This window comes from Ctenopharyngodon idella, chromosome 9, assembly GCF_019924925.1.
Source record: "Ctenopharyngodon idella isolate HZGC_01 chromosome 9, HZGC01, whole genome shotgun sequence".
Classification (NCBI taxonomy): domain Eukaryota; kingdom Metazoa; phylum Chordata; class Actinopteri; order Cypriniformes; family Xenocyprididae; genus Ctenopharyngodon; species Ctenopharyngodon idella.
Window position 1 is genome coordinate 36,487,487 of NC_067228.1, and position 14,332 is coordinate 36,501,818.

At 44.7% G+C, this 14,332-nt stretch overlaps 2 protein-coding genes across 3 annotated transcripts in view; one reads left to right on the forward strand and one right to left on the reverse strand.

Annotated features, from left to right (window-relative positions):
* The window catches only part of LOC127519401 (gastrula zinc finger protein XlCGF8.2DB-like), a 90,397-nt gene that overhangs the window by 61,377 nt on the left and 14,688 nt on the right, over positions 1 to 14,332 (reverse strand). The gene's annotated exons all lie outside the window — the stretch shown is intronic.
* On the forward strand, positions 6,327 to 7,559 carry LOC127519410 (gastrula zinc finger protein XlCGF8.2DB-like). The gene has a single exon (XM_051907117.1). The coding sequence runs from the start codon at positions 6,603 to 6,605 to the stop codon at positions 7,341 to 7,343; it is 741 nt and encodes a 246-aa protein (XP_051763077.1). The 5' UTR covers positions 6,327 to 6,602; the 3' UTR covers positions 7,344 to 7,559.

Consider the following 14,332-nt stretch of genomic DNA (forward strand, 5'->3'; position numbering starts at 1 on the left):
AAGTGACGTCAATTCATGCAGCTGCCTGGCTTAATAAATGTTGGAATCTTAGACTGAGGATTCATAATGAGCTTTATTTAGAGATTCCGTCACCGTAGATTTGCAGTAATCACCGTTAAATAGCCGTGAGACATCACAAATCACCTTAAGAGCTTATTCTCCATTTAAACCAGGAGCTAAATCCTTGAAGTTCTCTTTAACCGTAAACCTTTGAATGCATCGACCATATGTGTCTTAGCTTCACTCCATACTAGGATGCTTTGAGCACGCCAATATATATCCGCTTACGCGGATGAATGTCAAAATAAAAGTCTTTGTTACATAAGATGTATTAAAAAACCCAAAAATCCAACAATTGAACATGATACACATACAAAATAGACAATGTAATAAGTCATGAAGAATTTTTTTTTTAAAAATTAAACAGTATTACAAAGGAAATAACCAAATCATTAACAATGCATACCCTCTATTGGTTTCACAAACAGAGCGAATTGATTATACAATGTGATATTATAGTGCTTTATCTAACATTTATGAATGAATGTGTCCACACAAAGGTGCGTCTCATTTTTGCACCCTATACCATGAATCAGTTTGCTCTCTGGTAGGTTGTGATGGAGAAACTGAGATTTTTTAAACTACGAGCGAACTGAACCAGGCGCTTGTCAAAATGATTCACTCAGTGTTTCGAATCTCTTGAAAAGAGTATCATGATCCTGCAATACCAGAGGCTGCAGTTTCAGGACTGTTTCTGGGACCCTAGTTTTTAGTTTGTATTAGCAGTTTTATAGCACTTATTATTAAATTCTGTATTTGTGTTCATTTTCAATAATGATTGACTGTTTTCATTGGTAACCCTCTTGAAATATTTAACCTAATTTGTTTCAATATATGAGCCCATACAATCTGGTTTTAAATTCAGTTTTGATGGAAAGAAAGGCCTTATTTTTTCAGAGCAGAAGTAAACCATTTTCTGTCTGTGCGAGATTTGTTTTTCATTAGCCACGACACTTCTCATCTTGTGTGCAACTGACCAACTTAGCATGTGTGCTCAGCACGTGTGCACTATCTAGTGTACTTTTTCAAGCTCTCAATTCTTTCATACATGCATGTGCTTTTGTACGTGCACTGTCCGTGTGGACAGAAAAACTGGGCTGCACATGGACAGTGTGAACGGATGTCTGAGGAACATTAACCGCATTTACTTTTTTACGTGCAGGTTGCACATGCACATTGAATTTGTTTTGCACTAATCAGTTGTTCCACAAGGTGGCAACACTGGCCCGGGCAATTGTTTCACAGTAGAAACAAAATTAAAGAGACGGAACAACAAAATACTGAAAAATGCAACAACACCAAATGCCCGCATTGACAAGGACTTACAAAGACAAAACTTGAACGCGAAAGAATACAAAGACATTTTTATCTCTTACAACTTCTGGAGAAAAATAGCATAGAAACTGGATGAAGATGAATCTTTCTAGAGTGCATGTACTTTCAAAAGGCAACATGTTTGACTGTACGCATAGTGTACGCGTAAAAAAAAAAAGTATACTTTGGGCTTAATGTTGGGAAGATAAAACTGAAACTGCAGCCTCTGATATTGCAGGATTATACTATTGTGACTTACATCTGCTAAATGTAGTGGGAACACAAACACGCTTTTACAAACCAAATGCAGTGTTTTCATGAAAGTTTAATGTATTTAATGTAGTTTATAAATCATATGAAGTGTCAGTATACAGAGATTTTTAAAAAGCCGTGTAAACGTATTTACTTCACAAACATGGAGAACAGTGATAACGGCATTTACATGTTGTCTGCTGGGTTGTGTTTTTTTTCTCAGTCTTAATCAAATGTAATACTGAAAGTTGTCAAAGGAGATTTTGTCTCTTAGCCCCGTTTTTGCTTAAATTTACTTTTACTTTTCACGTAAGTTTACATTTCATCTCCATTATCACGAAACCCACGACACACAACAAACACAGCTCCCATCAATGCGTCTTCCATCCACTGGTTTTTAGCATTTGTAAATGCAGCGCTTAAAGATGCCGCTGTCGATCACTTCACAGCTCCTATTCCCGGTGCAAATGCAACAAGGAACATGTCCGGGGAGAAATGAGTTTTCGGGGAACTATCCTAGTGACTAGTTCCTATAACTGAGTTCCTAGAACTATTCTGTGCGAAAGCCCCTTTCACTCTGACTGACTCCCTTACCAGTGCGCTGACTACTGAACTAGTGAGCTGATTGAGACACACCCAGAGATTTACTTTGGATTTATTTTTGTTTCTGTTAATTATTCTCATCTTAAACATGACATATTGTCCAAACACACAGGAGAACTCCTGGAGAAGCTGAGATCCACATGACACACTATTATAAAGATGGCGTTTATTAAAGAGGAGAATAAAGACATAAAGATTGAAGAAGCATCCAGCGTGAAACATGAAGATACTGAGCAACAAACAGGTTATTTTCATTTGATCCTCATTAAAATGTCGGCCTCTGCAGAAATAAATGATATTTTTAAAGAATGTCATACGAGTGTCCTAATTGGACTGCCTTGTGGACAGTTTATGTGCACTTTGATCTCTGAAACTTTGCAAACCTTTTACATTCACAAACAGTTTTATTACACACTGCATGAAAAGTGTTTAATATATGAATCAAAAAGATGAGGATCATCAGTACAGAGTTCTCTCATATCCAGATGGCCCCTTCATCACAGTCCGTTCTTGAGATTTGCATTTGAAGGGGTGGTTTACCAATATACAGTCCTTCCATTCGGACTGTTCCTAGCTCTGCGTGGATGTGTCCATCTCCACACTGAGACAGATGGGAGTACGTATCCTGAACTACCTCGACGATTGGTTGCTTTTAGCCCAATCGAAGGAGGAAATATACACGCACCGATCTCAGCTCCTCAGCCTAGGGTTCAGAATCAACCTAAGCAAAAGCTCACTATCCCGCAGCTAACTAATCTCGTTTTTTATCCAAAATGACTTGCAAATGAGGAGAGCAATAGGGCAACAATATGAAAGTGCTGTGACCAGTCCCGGTCAGTCCAGCACAGAACACATAGCAAGGTTTTTTTATTTTTTTATTTTTAAAGATATAGAATAGTAAGTGTAAGTATTAATGGGTCAAGTGTTGCCGAAAAAGTCTTCAGCAGTTTCTTGAAAATGGCTAAAGACTTAGCAGCTCGGTTTTAGTTTGGCACTTCAAGGTGGTGTTCACTTGCAGAACGCAAGCTTCTGAATGGCACATAGGTCTGAAGTAATGAGTTTAGGTATAAGGATGCCGAGTCAGTGGTTGTTCTGTAGGCAAAGATCAGTGCCTTGAATTTTATGCAAACAGCAATTGGCAACCAGTGCAATTTTATTAGGAGAGGTGTGACGTGCACTCTCCATTCAAAACAACTCTTGCTGCAGCATTCTGGATCAGTTGCAGAGGTTTGACAGTGCATGCTGGAAGATCTGCCAAGAGAGTATTACAATAGTATAGTCTGGATAAAAGCTTGGACAAGTTGTGTAGCATGGACAGATAGGAAGGGCCTGATCCTCCTAATGTTGTAGAAGGCAAATCTGCAGGACCTGGAAGTTGTAGCAATGTGGTCTGTGAAGGTCAACTGATCATCAATCAAAACTCCAGATTCCTGGCTGCCCTGGACGGAGTTATGGTTGATCAACCAAGCTGAATAGAGAAGTTGTTGGTTGGCCGGGACCATGAGCAGCTCTGTCTTCGCAAGATTTTGTTGAAGGTGGTAGTCCTTCATCCAGCAAGAAATGTCTGTCAGGCAGGCCGAGACACGAGCAGCTAATACTTGAACCATTGGAGTGTGGTTTCTGACATGCCTTTCATCTTGAGGGTTGAAAGGAGGATCTTGTGTGTCAAAAGCAGCATACAGATCCAGCAAGATGAGTACTGAGGATTTGGAAGCTGCTCTTGCCAGTCTCAGAGCTTCAATAACCAAGAGCAGGGCAGTCTTAGTTGAGTGTCTGCTTTTGAAACCAGACTGGTTGTTGTCCAGGAGGTTGTTCTGAGTAAGAAAGATAGAGACTTGGTTGAAAATGACTTGTTTAGTGTTCACTTGTAAAGTGTTTTAGCAATGAATGGAAGAAGGGAAACTGGTCTGTAATTTTCTAGACGTGCTGGATTTAGAGTGCTTTTCTTATCCGTTCCTGCTTCATTACTGTAGGAAAGGTACCAGTGTGAAGAGATGTGTTGATGATATGAGTGAGTGTGGGTAAACCTGAGGAAGAAATGGCTTGAAGGAGATGAGTGGGGGTAGGATCAAGAGGACAGGGTGATTGGAAAGGATGAGTTAGTTGGCATGACGGACGCTTCCAAGACGACTTGGGGCGCCCTATGCAACAGCAAGCCAGCCATTCGCTTCTGGACGGAACTGATGATAAAATGTTCCAAATGTGATTAATTGTGTGATCGGACAGCATGACAGTGGTAGCCTAAATCACCAGGAGGTACTTGGGTCTCATCTGTTAAACAAGCTGGGGTGCGGCATCCTTCTGTGGGCACAGCACAATCTTCACTCAGTGAGAGCAGCACATGCCAGGTTCCATGATCACCAGAGCAGATATTCTGTTCCGGAACAGACCGTAGACTTCATCCCCCAGACAGTTCACATAATCTGGAGCTTCCTCTGGCACGCAGAGGTGGAGCTGTCAAGAGCCTTCATGTCTTTCTTGGTAGATCATGAACACAATCTCTGAGGCAAGGGTGCACTCTACTAGGCGCCTATACGCTTGAAAATTGTCTATTTTTTCAGCTAATGTTCAGCATGGGATATAGACTCTCTGTCTTAAGAGATCGTCTTGATACTCTCATTCCTACACGAGCTGCTGGACGGTGGACATACCCCATTCATGCTCAAAGTATACCTGTCAGCTATTGCATCGTACAGTTCTCCTACAGCTGGCTAAATCAATTGGGAAAAACGACTTCGTCGTCAAGTTTCTCAGAAGGGCCAGGAAGCTGAATCTGCCTCGCACCCACATGGTTCCATCCTGGGATCTCTCTACAGTTCTGAGGGCACACAGAGGCCCTCCATTTGGGCCGCTCACGACGACCAACCTATGGCCTCTTTCACTAAATTCTGCCCTTCTGTCAGCTTTGGCATTGGACAAGCACGTTGGTGATTTGTAGGCTCTTTCAGTGGACGCATCTTGCCTCAAGTTTGTGCCTTATGACAGTACAGTCTTCCTTAGACCATGAAAGCAGGTTTTTGTGCCTAAGGTACTTTCCACGGCCTTCAGAGCACAAGTCATAAGGCTCACTATTCTCCCTTCGATTGTGGTCTGGGCCCTTAGGGTGTACATTGAGTGCTCAAGTCAGTTCTGGCAGTCAGAGCAGCTATTTGTGTGCTTCGGAGGCCATTCTAAGGAGCTGCCAGTTACAAAGCAGGAACTCTCTCATTTGAACTGTGGACACAATAGAGCTGGCTTACAAGTCCTTGGACTTGCAGTGCCCTGTAGGGGACTGTGTCAGTAACTGACACAATGCAAATGAACCATATTGAAACAGAACTTTTCGTTTACTAACTTAACCTTGGTTTGCTGAGATAACAGGAACGAGCATTGGTTTGCTTGCTGCGCTACTATGCTTGCACACAAGTCAATGCTCCTGATCCTCAGTCAAAAAATTCTGCCACAAATGGAAATCAGTGTGGCCTGAATAGGCAGTCGACCCTGCCTGTTTTGGCAGGCTGAAATGCCATTTGTCTGTGTAGGTGCACAGATGTAAACCAATGAGTTTTCCCCATAAGCATCAGTAGCTGACATAATGCTTGTTCCTGTTATCTCAGGGAACCAACATTACGTTAGTAACCAGAACGTTTTAATTGTTTTAAACCAATCAAATTTATGCAATTTTGCCTACAAGGTAAACATATACTTTAGGATGTTTATATATTTTGAATAGAAACAGATTGATCTACTTATTTTTTGACTCAGCACGTCACTGACAAAACATTTTAAAAAATAAAACCCATATCTTATCTAAATAATAAAGTCCATATCTTACCATTTCCTTCATAATCTATCTTTAAATTACAATGTTTTTTTTTCATAATATTGGAAAGACCACAAAAGGGAGTTATAATTAGGCTACTGTCTGTCTGTGTAAACCTGAATGTCTCCCTCATTTACTTTTTATCCGATCGACTAAAAATGCATCTTAATACGAGGTGTAAACAGGGCCTTTGTTGGTTTAGATGTGTTGCTTTGTTCCATTAAACTCGGGTTAACTTGTATTTGTTTTTGTTTTGCATTAGACCTGATGCAGCTGAAAGAGGACCATCAAGAACTGGATGAATTTGAATTGAAAAGTCATTATAGGAAAGATCATGATTTCAGAACTGGAAAAAAAACTTTTAATTGCTCAATAAAAAAAAAGGTTTCCTCACGAAAAAGAGCTCTGAATACAGAAACTATAAGTGACTTTACCTGCCAACAGTGTGGAAAATGTTTCACCCGAAAAGCAAGCCTTAATGTCCACATGAGAATTCACACTGGAGAGAAGCCCTTTCACCTGCCAACAGTGTGGAAAGATTTTCAGACTAAAACAAAACCTTGATGTCCATATGAGAGTTCACACTGGAGAGAAGCCTTACACCTGCCAACAGTGTGAAAAGAGTTTCACTCAAAAATCAAACCTCAACATCCACATGAGAATTCACACTGGAGAAAACCCATTCACCTGCCAACAGTGTGGAAAGATTTTCAGTCAAAAACGAAACCTTGTAGTCCACATGAGAGTTCACACTGGAGAGAAGCCTTTCACCTGCCAACAGTGTGGAAACAGTTTCACTCATAAATCAAGCCTTAATGTCCACATGAGAGTTCACACTGGAGAAAACCCATTCACCTGCCAACAGTGTGGAAAGATTTTCAGTCGAAAACGAAACCTTGAAGTCCACATGAGAATTCACACTGGAGAAAACATATTCACCTGCCAACAGTGTGGAAAGATTTTCAATCAAAAACTAAACCTTGAAGTCCACATGAGAGTTCACACTGGAGAGAAGCCTTTTACCTGCCAACAGTGTGGAATCAGTTTCACTCAAAAATCAAACCTTAATGTCCACATGAGAGTTCACACTGGAGAAAACCCATTCACTTGCCAACAGTGTGGAAAGAATTTCAGTCAAAAACGAAACCTTGAGGTACACATGAGAATTCACACTGGAGAGAAGCCTTTTACCTGCAGTCTGTGTGGGAAGAGCTTCACACAAAAACAAAATCTACAGATTCACATGAGAACTCACACTGGAGAGAAGAACGTTCACGTGATCAGTGTGGAAAGAGTTTCAGATGTAAAATAACTCTTAAAACACACATGAGCACTCACTCAAGAGAGAACCGTTTTATATGTCATCAGTGTGGAAATAGCTTCACAAACAGTAAACACCTAAAGAAATATGTACTAACTCATGCCGGAGAGAAGCCTCACAAGTGCCTTCACTGTGGAATGACATGCTTAAGCAATGCAAGCCTTGATATTCACATGAGACACAAGTCACAATGGAGAGAAGCCTTTCACCTGCCCTCATTGTAAAAAAGAGTTTCACAATTAAAGGAAACCTTAAGACTCACTGTCACACTGGAGAGAAGCCTTTCACATGTCTTCAGTGTGATGCGAGTTTCACATATCAAAAAGACTTCAAACATTATTTGCAAACTCATTCTGGAAAGAAACTTAAAGGGGTCATGAAATGGATTTTTTTAAAATATAATGTTTCCTGAGGTGCACTTATAATGCTGGTTATTTTCTACCCTGATTTTAAACGCTCTGTTTGAAGGGGCGTGTCTACTGTGAGACTTCAGTGTAAACACCCACTGCTGTGATTGGGTGACATCTTTGCAATTGAAATAAATTCTACATGTGGAATCCTTTTGAATACTTTTACCACATTTTTATTATTACAGCTGTCGAAATTAACGAATCATGAAATGTTTTGATTATTGCATTATATTTAAAACTATACCTATCAAATGGAAGGTTGCAGTGATTAACATTGAGCAGATAACAAACTGTTGATCTGTTGATCACGTGAATGCAGTGATCTTGTCATTGCAACAATTTCTGCACTCTCACAAAATGCTTTCACCATAACTAACAATGCAAATGATTTAACAGGGTATCCGCGGGGCATTAAAAAGCATTAAAAGTCATTAAATGGATTTTGCGAAAATTAAGGCCTTAAATGGCATTAAAAAGCATTAAATTTTTTAGATAGTTTTGAAGAAAAATAATACTACCAGTTTATATTGAATTTGGCCTTCAGAATTAATAACTTTGATTTGCTGTCGTAAAATATGTACATTGGTGTGATACACACACGGAACCAGTTTGGTAATTGACTCCGGCCGGTGCAAAATTGCCGTAACGCCGGTTTGGACAGCGGCGGGCTGGGACCTGGAGATGGAAGGCTGCATCAGTGTTGCCAACTTAGCGACTTTTCAGACCCCTTTTGCGACTTTTTTCCAAGAAAGCGCGTTGTGACAAATATACTTGTTAACCTGATCTAGCTTCCGAGACACACCGGTACTGCCGTGCTTTCCTGCCGCTGCCGCAGGCGTACCTTTCTCTGAGTCTGCTGTTCAGTAAGTGGCTGAGAGGAGCAGCGCATTCAGTTGAGGATGTGCGCTCTGTCAGAGAACAAATAAAATAGATACTATTGCTTCTAACCTGAGTGATCATTTTACGCGTACATATAACGTTAGCCAAAATCACAGTAAATGTCTTTATATTATGTATATGGTGATTTTGTCAGACAACGTCTCGATTATAAATCAGGATTTAGCGCTGGTTTAACATGTCAGGGCTCAACACTAACGCTTTTCAATTAGTCCAGGATAAGTGGATTTTTGATGGGGCTTGCCCGGCCGGACAAGGACATGATTAAAACGTCAATAGAAAAAAATGCGAGAATGATTTTATTACATTTAGTGTAAGTGCCGATCAATAGTGGATGATAATAGGCTGTATAATGTAGTGACGATAACCAGGTTGCGCTGTTGAGGCTCGCACACCATCTCGAGGAGAAACGGAAACATGAGCGAAGCACACAAAAAGAATCTCAGTTAAACATACTGCAGTAAAAATTCAAAATGTGGAGTTTTTATAACCTGATACAAGCAATATCACACGACCAAGAAGGCTGTTTTCCTAAACAGGCTACCATCACGATTAAAAATGTGACACTGATTTCATACAACAGTTCAGTTAACAAATAGTTAATATTAAGTCACTTACATTTTAGAAGGAACATTGACTGTTTTTGTTCTATTTTAACAGCGAAAATAGTTTCAAAGATCACACCAGAACCATAGCGTAGCAACACTCATCCTGCATCCCAATGTGCATACTATCCACCCTATCTGCCTTAAATAGTATTGATAATGTCACATACTATTTAGGATGGATAGAATGCACATTGAGACGCTGTAAGTACCAGCCGGAGGCAGAAGATAACAGTTTAGATGGCTTATTGGACACAAGGAGATGGTAACAGTGACAACAGGTGAGTAGATAGTGGTTGTAGAGGTGAAGGATGAATGAATAGGTGATAATACTGTCCTTTGTGGTTTGCAGGTTGATGGCGAAGGCAGACTGGAGACAATGCTGGCGGATGACACACACAGTCTTGGAGCACACGAGGTAGCACGGAGACACAGGAGACAGGTAAGTAGCAATGAGAGTCCTTGATGTAAGCATAGAGGTAAGTTCCTTGATGCGAACGAGACCGGACAATGTGACTGAGTGTGTGAGTGTCTTAAATGGTGCTGGTGATGAGTGTGCTGATGAGATGCAGGTGGCGGTGATTAGTACTCAGGGGAAGGTGTGGGTTGTGATTGGTGGGTGCTGGAGCCTGGCGTGTCTGTGACAGTACCCCCCCCTCCACGGCCCGCTCCTGAGGGCCGAGGACCCCGACGTCGTGGTGGTCTTCCTCTTCCACGAGGGGCAGGTCTGTTGGGATGAGCAGCGTGGAAGGTGTCTTGCAGGTTGGGATCGAGAATGTCATTACGTGGAATCCAGGAACATTCCTCAGGACCATAGCCCTCCCAGTCCACGAGATACTCGAGCTGACCACCACGGCGCCGGGAGTCCAAGATCTCTCGCACCTCGTATGCAGCTCTGTCATCCAGTATGAGTGGAAGGGGGGGTTCGGCTTCGGTCACACCAGGATCTGTGGAGAGAGGAACAGAAGGGTGGTGAGGTTTCAGAAGTGATACATGGAATGTGGGGTGAATGCGATACTCAGGGGGTAACTGGAGTTTGTAGGTGACCGGGTTGACCTGCTCTAGGATGGTGAATGGGCCAATGAACCTGGGACTCAGCTTACGGCATGGTAGGCGCAGACGGATGTCCCTGGTGGACAGCCAGACCTTCTGTCCCGGTTGATATGGAGGAGCTTCGGATCGGCGAAGGTCTGCTGCCATCCTGCGCCCACGGAGAGCACGCTGCAGCTGGTGGTGGACTGAGTCCCAGACCCTCTCACTCTCTTGGAACCAGTAGTCCACAGATGGTACGTCCGATGGTTCCCCGGTCCAGGGGAACAGTGGGGGTTGGTAACCGAGTACGCACTGGAAGGGTGTAAGTCCGGTGGTCGGTTGGCGAAGGGAGTTCTGCGCATACTCGGCCCAACCCAGATACTGGTTCCAAGAGTCCTGGTGGCCATGACAGAAGGTATGTAGGAAGCGACCAATCTCTTGGATCTTCCGTTCCGTCTGCGCGTTCGACTGTGGATGGTATCCCGACGAGAGGCTGACGGTCACACCTAGGAGCGAGAGGAAAGCCTTCCACACTTGGGAGATGAACTGCGGTACTCTATCAGACAAGATGTCCTCGGGGATACCGTAGTATCGGAACACATGGTTAAACATGATTTCAGCAGTTTCCATGGCAGTTGGGACTCCTTTCAGAGGGATGAGACGACAGGATTTAGAGAACCTGTCCACCACAACGAGTATGCAGGTACATCCATTGGAGGCTGGGAGGTCCGTGATGAAATCAACTCCTAGGTGTGACCAGGGTCGATTAGGAACGGGCAGAGGAAGAAGCTTGCCGGATGGTAGGTGGTGTGGGCTCTTCGAGATGGCGCATTCCTTGCATCCCTGCACGTACCTTCTGACATCGGCTGCCATGTTGGGCCACCAGAACCGCTCTTTCAGCAGCGAGAGGGTTTCATTGACCCCCGGGTGGCCAGTGCCGAGTGAAGAGTGGGCAGAGTGAATTAGTGGAGTGCGCCGTGTCCTGGTGATATACTGCAAGCCCGGTGGGCAACCCGGCGGAGTGTTGGTGGAGACATTGGAGGAGGGAAGGGTCTCAGTGGACCAGGTGATAGGGCTGACAATAATCTGTTCAGGTAGAATGGGTTCAGGTTCTTCTGTGTTTTCTTCTGGAGCATGAAGTCTTGATAAGGCATCAGCTTTGATGTTTTTGGAGCCAGGTCGGTAGGATATGGGGAAGTTAAAGCGTGTGAAGAAAAGTGCCCAACGGGCCTGTCTGGGGTTGAGTCTTTTAGCAGCTCGGAGGTATTCCAGATTTTTATGGTCTGTTAACACCATGAATGGGTGTCTGGCTCCCTCCAACCAATGTCTCCACTCCTCGAGGGCCAACTTGACAGCAAGAAGTTCTCAGTTGCCGATGTCGTAGTTAACTTCTGCCGGGTTGAGCTTGCGGGAGAAGAAGGCACATGGATGGAGGCGGCTCGGATTCCCCTGCTGCTGCGAGAGTACCGCTCCTACTCCTGTGGTGGAGGCATCCACCTCCACAATGAAGGGTTTGTCTGGGTCAGGATGGACAAGGTGAGGAGCGGTGGTGAAGGCCTTCTTCAGGACGTCAAAGGCTTTTGTGGCAGCTGGAGTCCAGGACAGAGACTTGGGTTTATTGCGGAGGAGGCTTGTGAGTGGGTTGGTGATGGAGCTGTAGTTTTGGATGAAGCGTCTGTAGAAATTGGCGAAGCCGAGGAAACGTTGGAGTTCCTTCACTGTAGCGGGTGTGGGCCAGTTCTTAATAGCTGCCACCTTCCCCTCATCCATCCGGATCCCACTGTGATCGATGTTGTAGCCAAGGAACTGCACTGAGGATTGGTGGAAGGAACATTTCTCGGCTTTGAGGAAGAGCTGGAATTCTCTCAGGCGTTGCAGGACCTCCGCAACGTGACGGCGATGGCCAGCCATGCTCCAGAAGTAAATCAAGATGTCGTCGATGTAGACCAGTACAAACTTGTGGAGGAACTCCCGGAGCACCTCATGAATGAAGTCCTGGAATACGGAGGAGGCGTTGACCAGGCCGTAGGGTATGACCAGGTATTCGTAGTGGCCGGTGGGCGTGACGAAGGCGGTCTTCCACTCGCCCCCCTCACGTATTCGGATGAGGTTGTACGCGCTGCGGAGGTCCAACTTGGTGAACACAGTGGCACCACAGAGATGTTCCAGGGCCGCTGGGACGAGAGGAAGGGGGTACCTGAACTTGACGGTGATGGAGTTGAGTGTCCGGTAATCGATACATGGCCGCAAGCCTCCGTCCTTTTTTGCCACAAAGAAGAAGCTGGAAGCAGCAGGGGAAGTAGATGGACGGATGTAGCCTTAAGCCAGAGCCTCCTCGATGTATTCCACCATGGCCTTCTCCTCCGGGATGGATAGGGGATAGATCTTACCCCTTGGCACTGACACACCTGGAAGCAGGTCGATGGCACAATCCCATGGCCGGTGTGGAGGCAGCTTGGAGGCTCTCTTGGGGCAGAAAACGTCGCTGAAGGGGGCGTAGCATGCTGAAATGTCCACGGAACGTCTCTCGAGGGGGCTTTCTATGGAAGTGGTGTGGACAGGGAGAGACTTGGAACTTGGAGTTCGAGGAACTGGTAGTGCAGAAAAACAGCTGGGAAAACAGGTGTCGCCCCACTTCAGGACTTCTCCCGTCTTCCAAGAGAGGATGGGGTTGTGCTGGTCCAACCACGGGCGCCCTAGTATCACATCAGCGGTGGAACCGTCCAGAACCAGCAGATGAATGTTTTCAACATGAAGTAGTCCGACTTGAAGTAACAGTGGTCCTACGCTTCGACTGACGTGTCTTCTACTCACAGGTTTGCCAGTTATTGAGTGGATCTGGTAGGTTGACGGCGTTGTCTTGGTCTTGATACCAAGTTGACGGCAGAGGGCGCCAGAGATTAAGTTTCCGGCTGACCCAGAATCGAGGAGTGCGGATACTGGAATGGAAACATCAGCAGCAGTAAGTGTTACGGTAGTGGTGAGTGGTTTCATTGTCTGGGGAGTAGGAATGATGGCACTCACCATGGGGCGTGGTGGACGGGTTGGGCATGTGGAGATTACATGCCCAGGAGAGCCACAGTACAGACAGAGGTTCTGGGTCAGCCTTCTCTGTCGTTCAGCAGGTGTTAAGCGCGTAGACTCCACTTGCATGGGTTTGGTGGCTGGTTCTGGAGTGCTGACGGAGTCTGGCCGGCAGAGGAAGGTGTTGAGCTGCGACAGACCCTGGTGCTCTTTGAGACACGACTGCATACGAGTGGCGAAACGGATTGAAAGCTGGATGAATCGTTTTAGGCCGATGGTATCCTCTTATGCAGCGAGATGCAACCGCACGCGAGGATCCAATCCCTGGTGGTAAGAGGTTAGTAGCGCTTGTTCATTCCATCCGCTTCTGGCAGCGAGGGTTCTGAAGTGAAGAGCATATTCGTTAACAGACATTTTCCCTTGTTTCAGAATATAGAGTTTCTCACCAATGGATGAGTCCCACGAGGATTTTCCAAACACTTCCTTGAAGTGTTCTACAAAGCCGAACTACGTCTGGATCACAGGATTGTTTTGGGACCAAATGGAATCGGCCCACTGGAGAGCTTTGCCCGACAAATGTGAAATTAAAAACGCTACCTTGGAATACTCAGTGGGGAATAAGTGTGGTTGCATCTCCAGGGTCAGGGAGCTTGTGTCCCGCTGTTATGGTCCGGTCTTCTGTTACAGTAAGTACCAGCCGGAGGCAGAAGATAACAGTTTAGATGGCTTATTGGACACAAGCAGAGGTAACAAGTGAGTAGATAGTGGTTGTAGAGGTGAAGGATGAATGAATGGGTGATAATACTGTCCTTTGTGGTTTGCAGGTTGATGGCGAAGGCAGACTGGAGACAATGCTGGCGGATGACACTCACACACAGACTTGAAGCACATGAGGTAGCACGGAGACACAGGAGACAGGTAAGTAGCAATGAGAGTCCTTGAGGTAAGCATAGAGGTAAGTTCCTTGATGCGAACGAGACCGGACAATGTGACTGAGTGTGTGAGTGTCTTA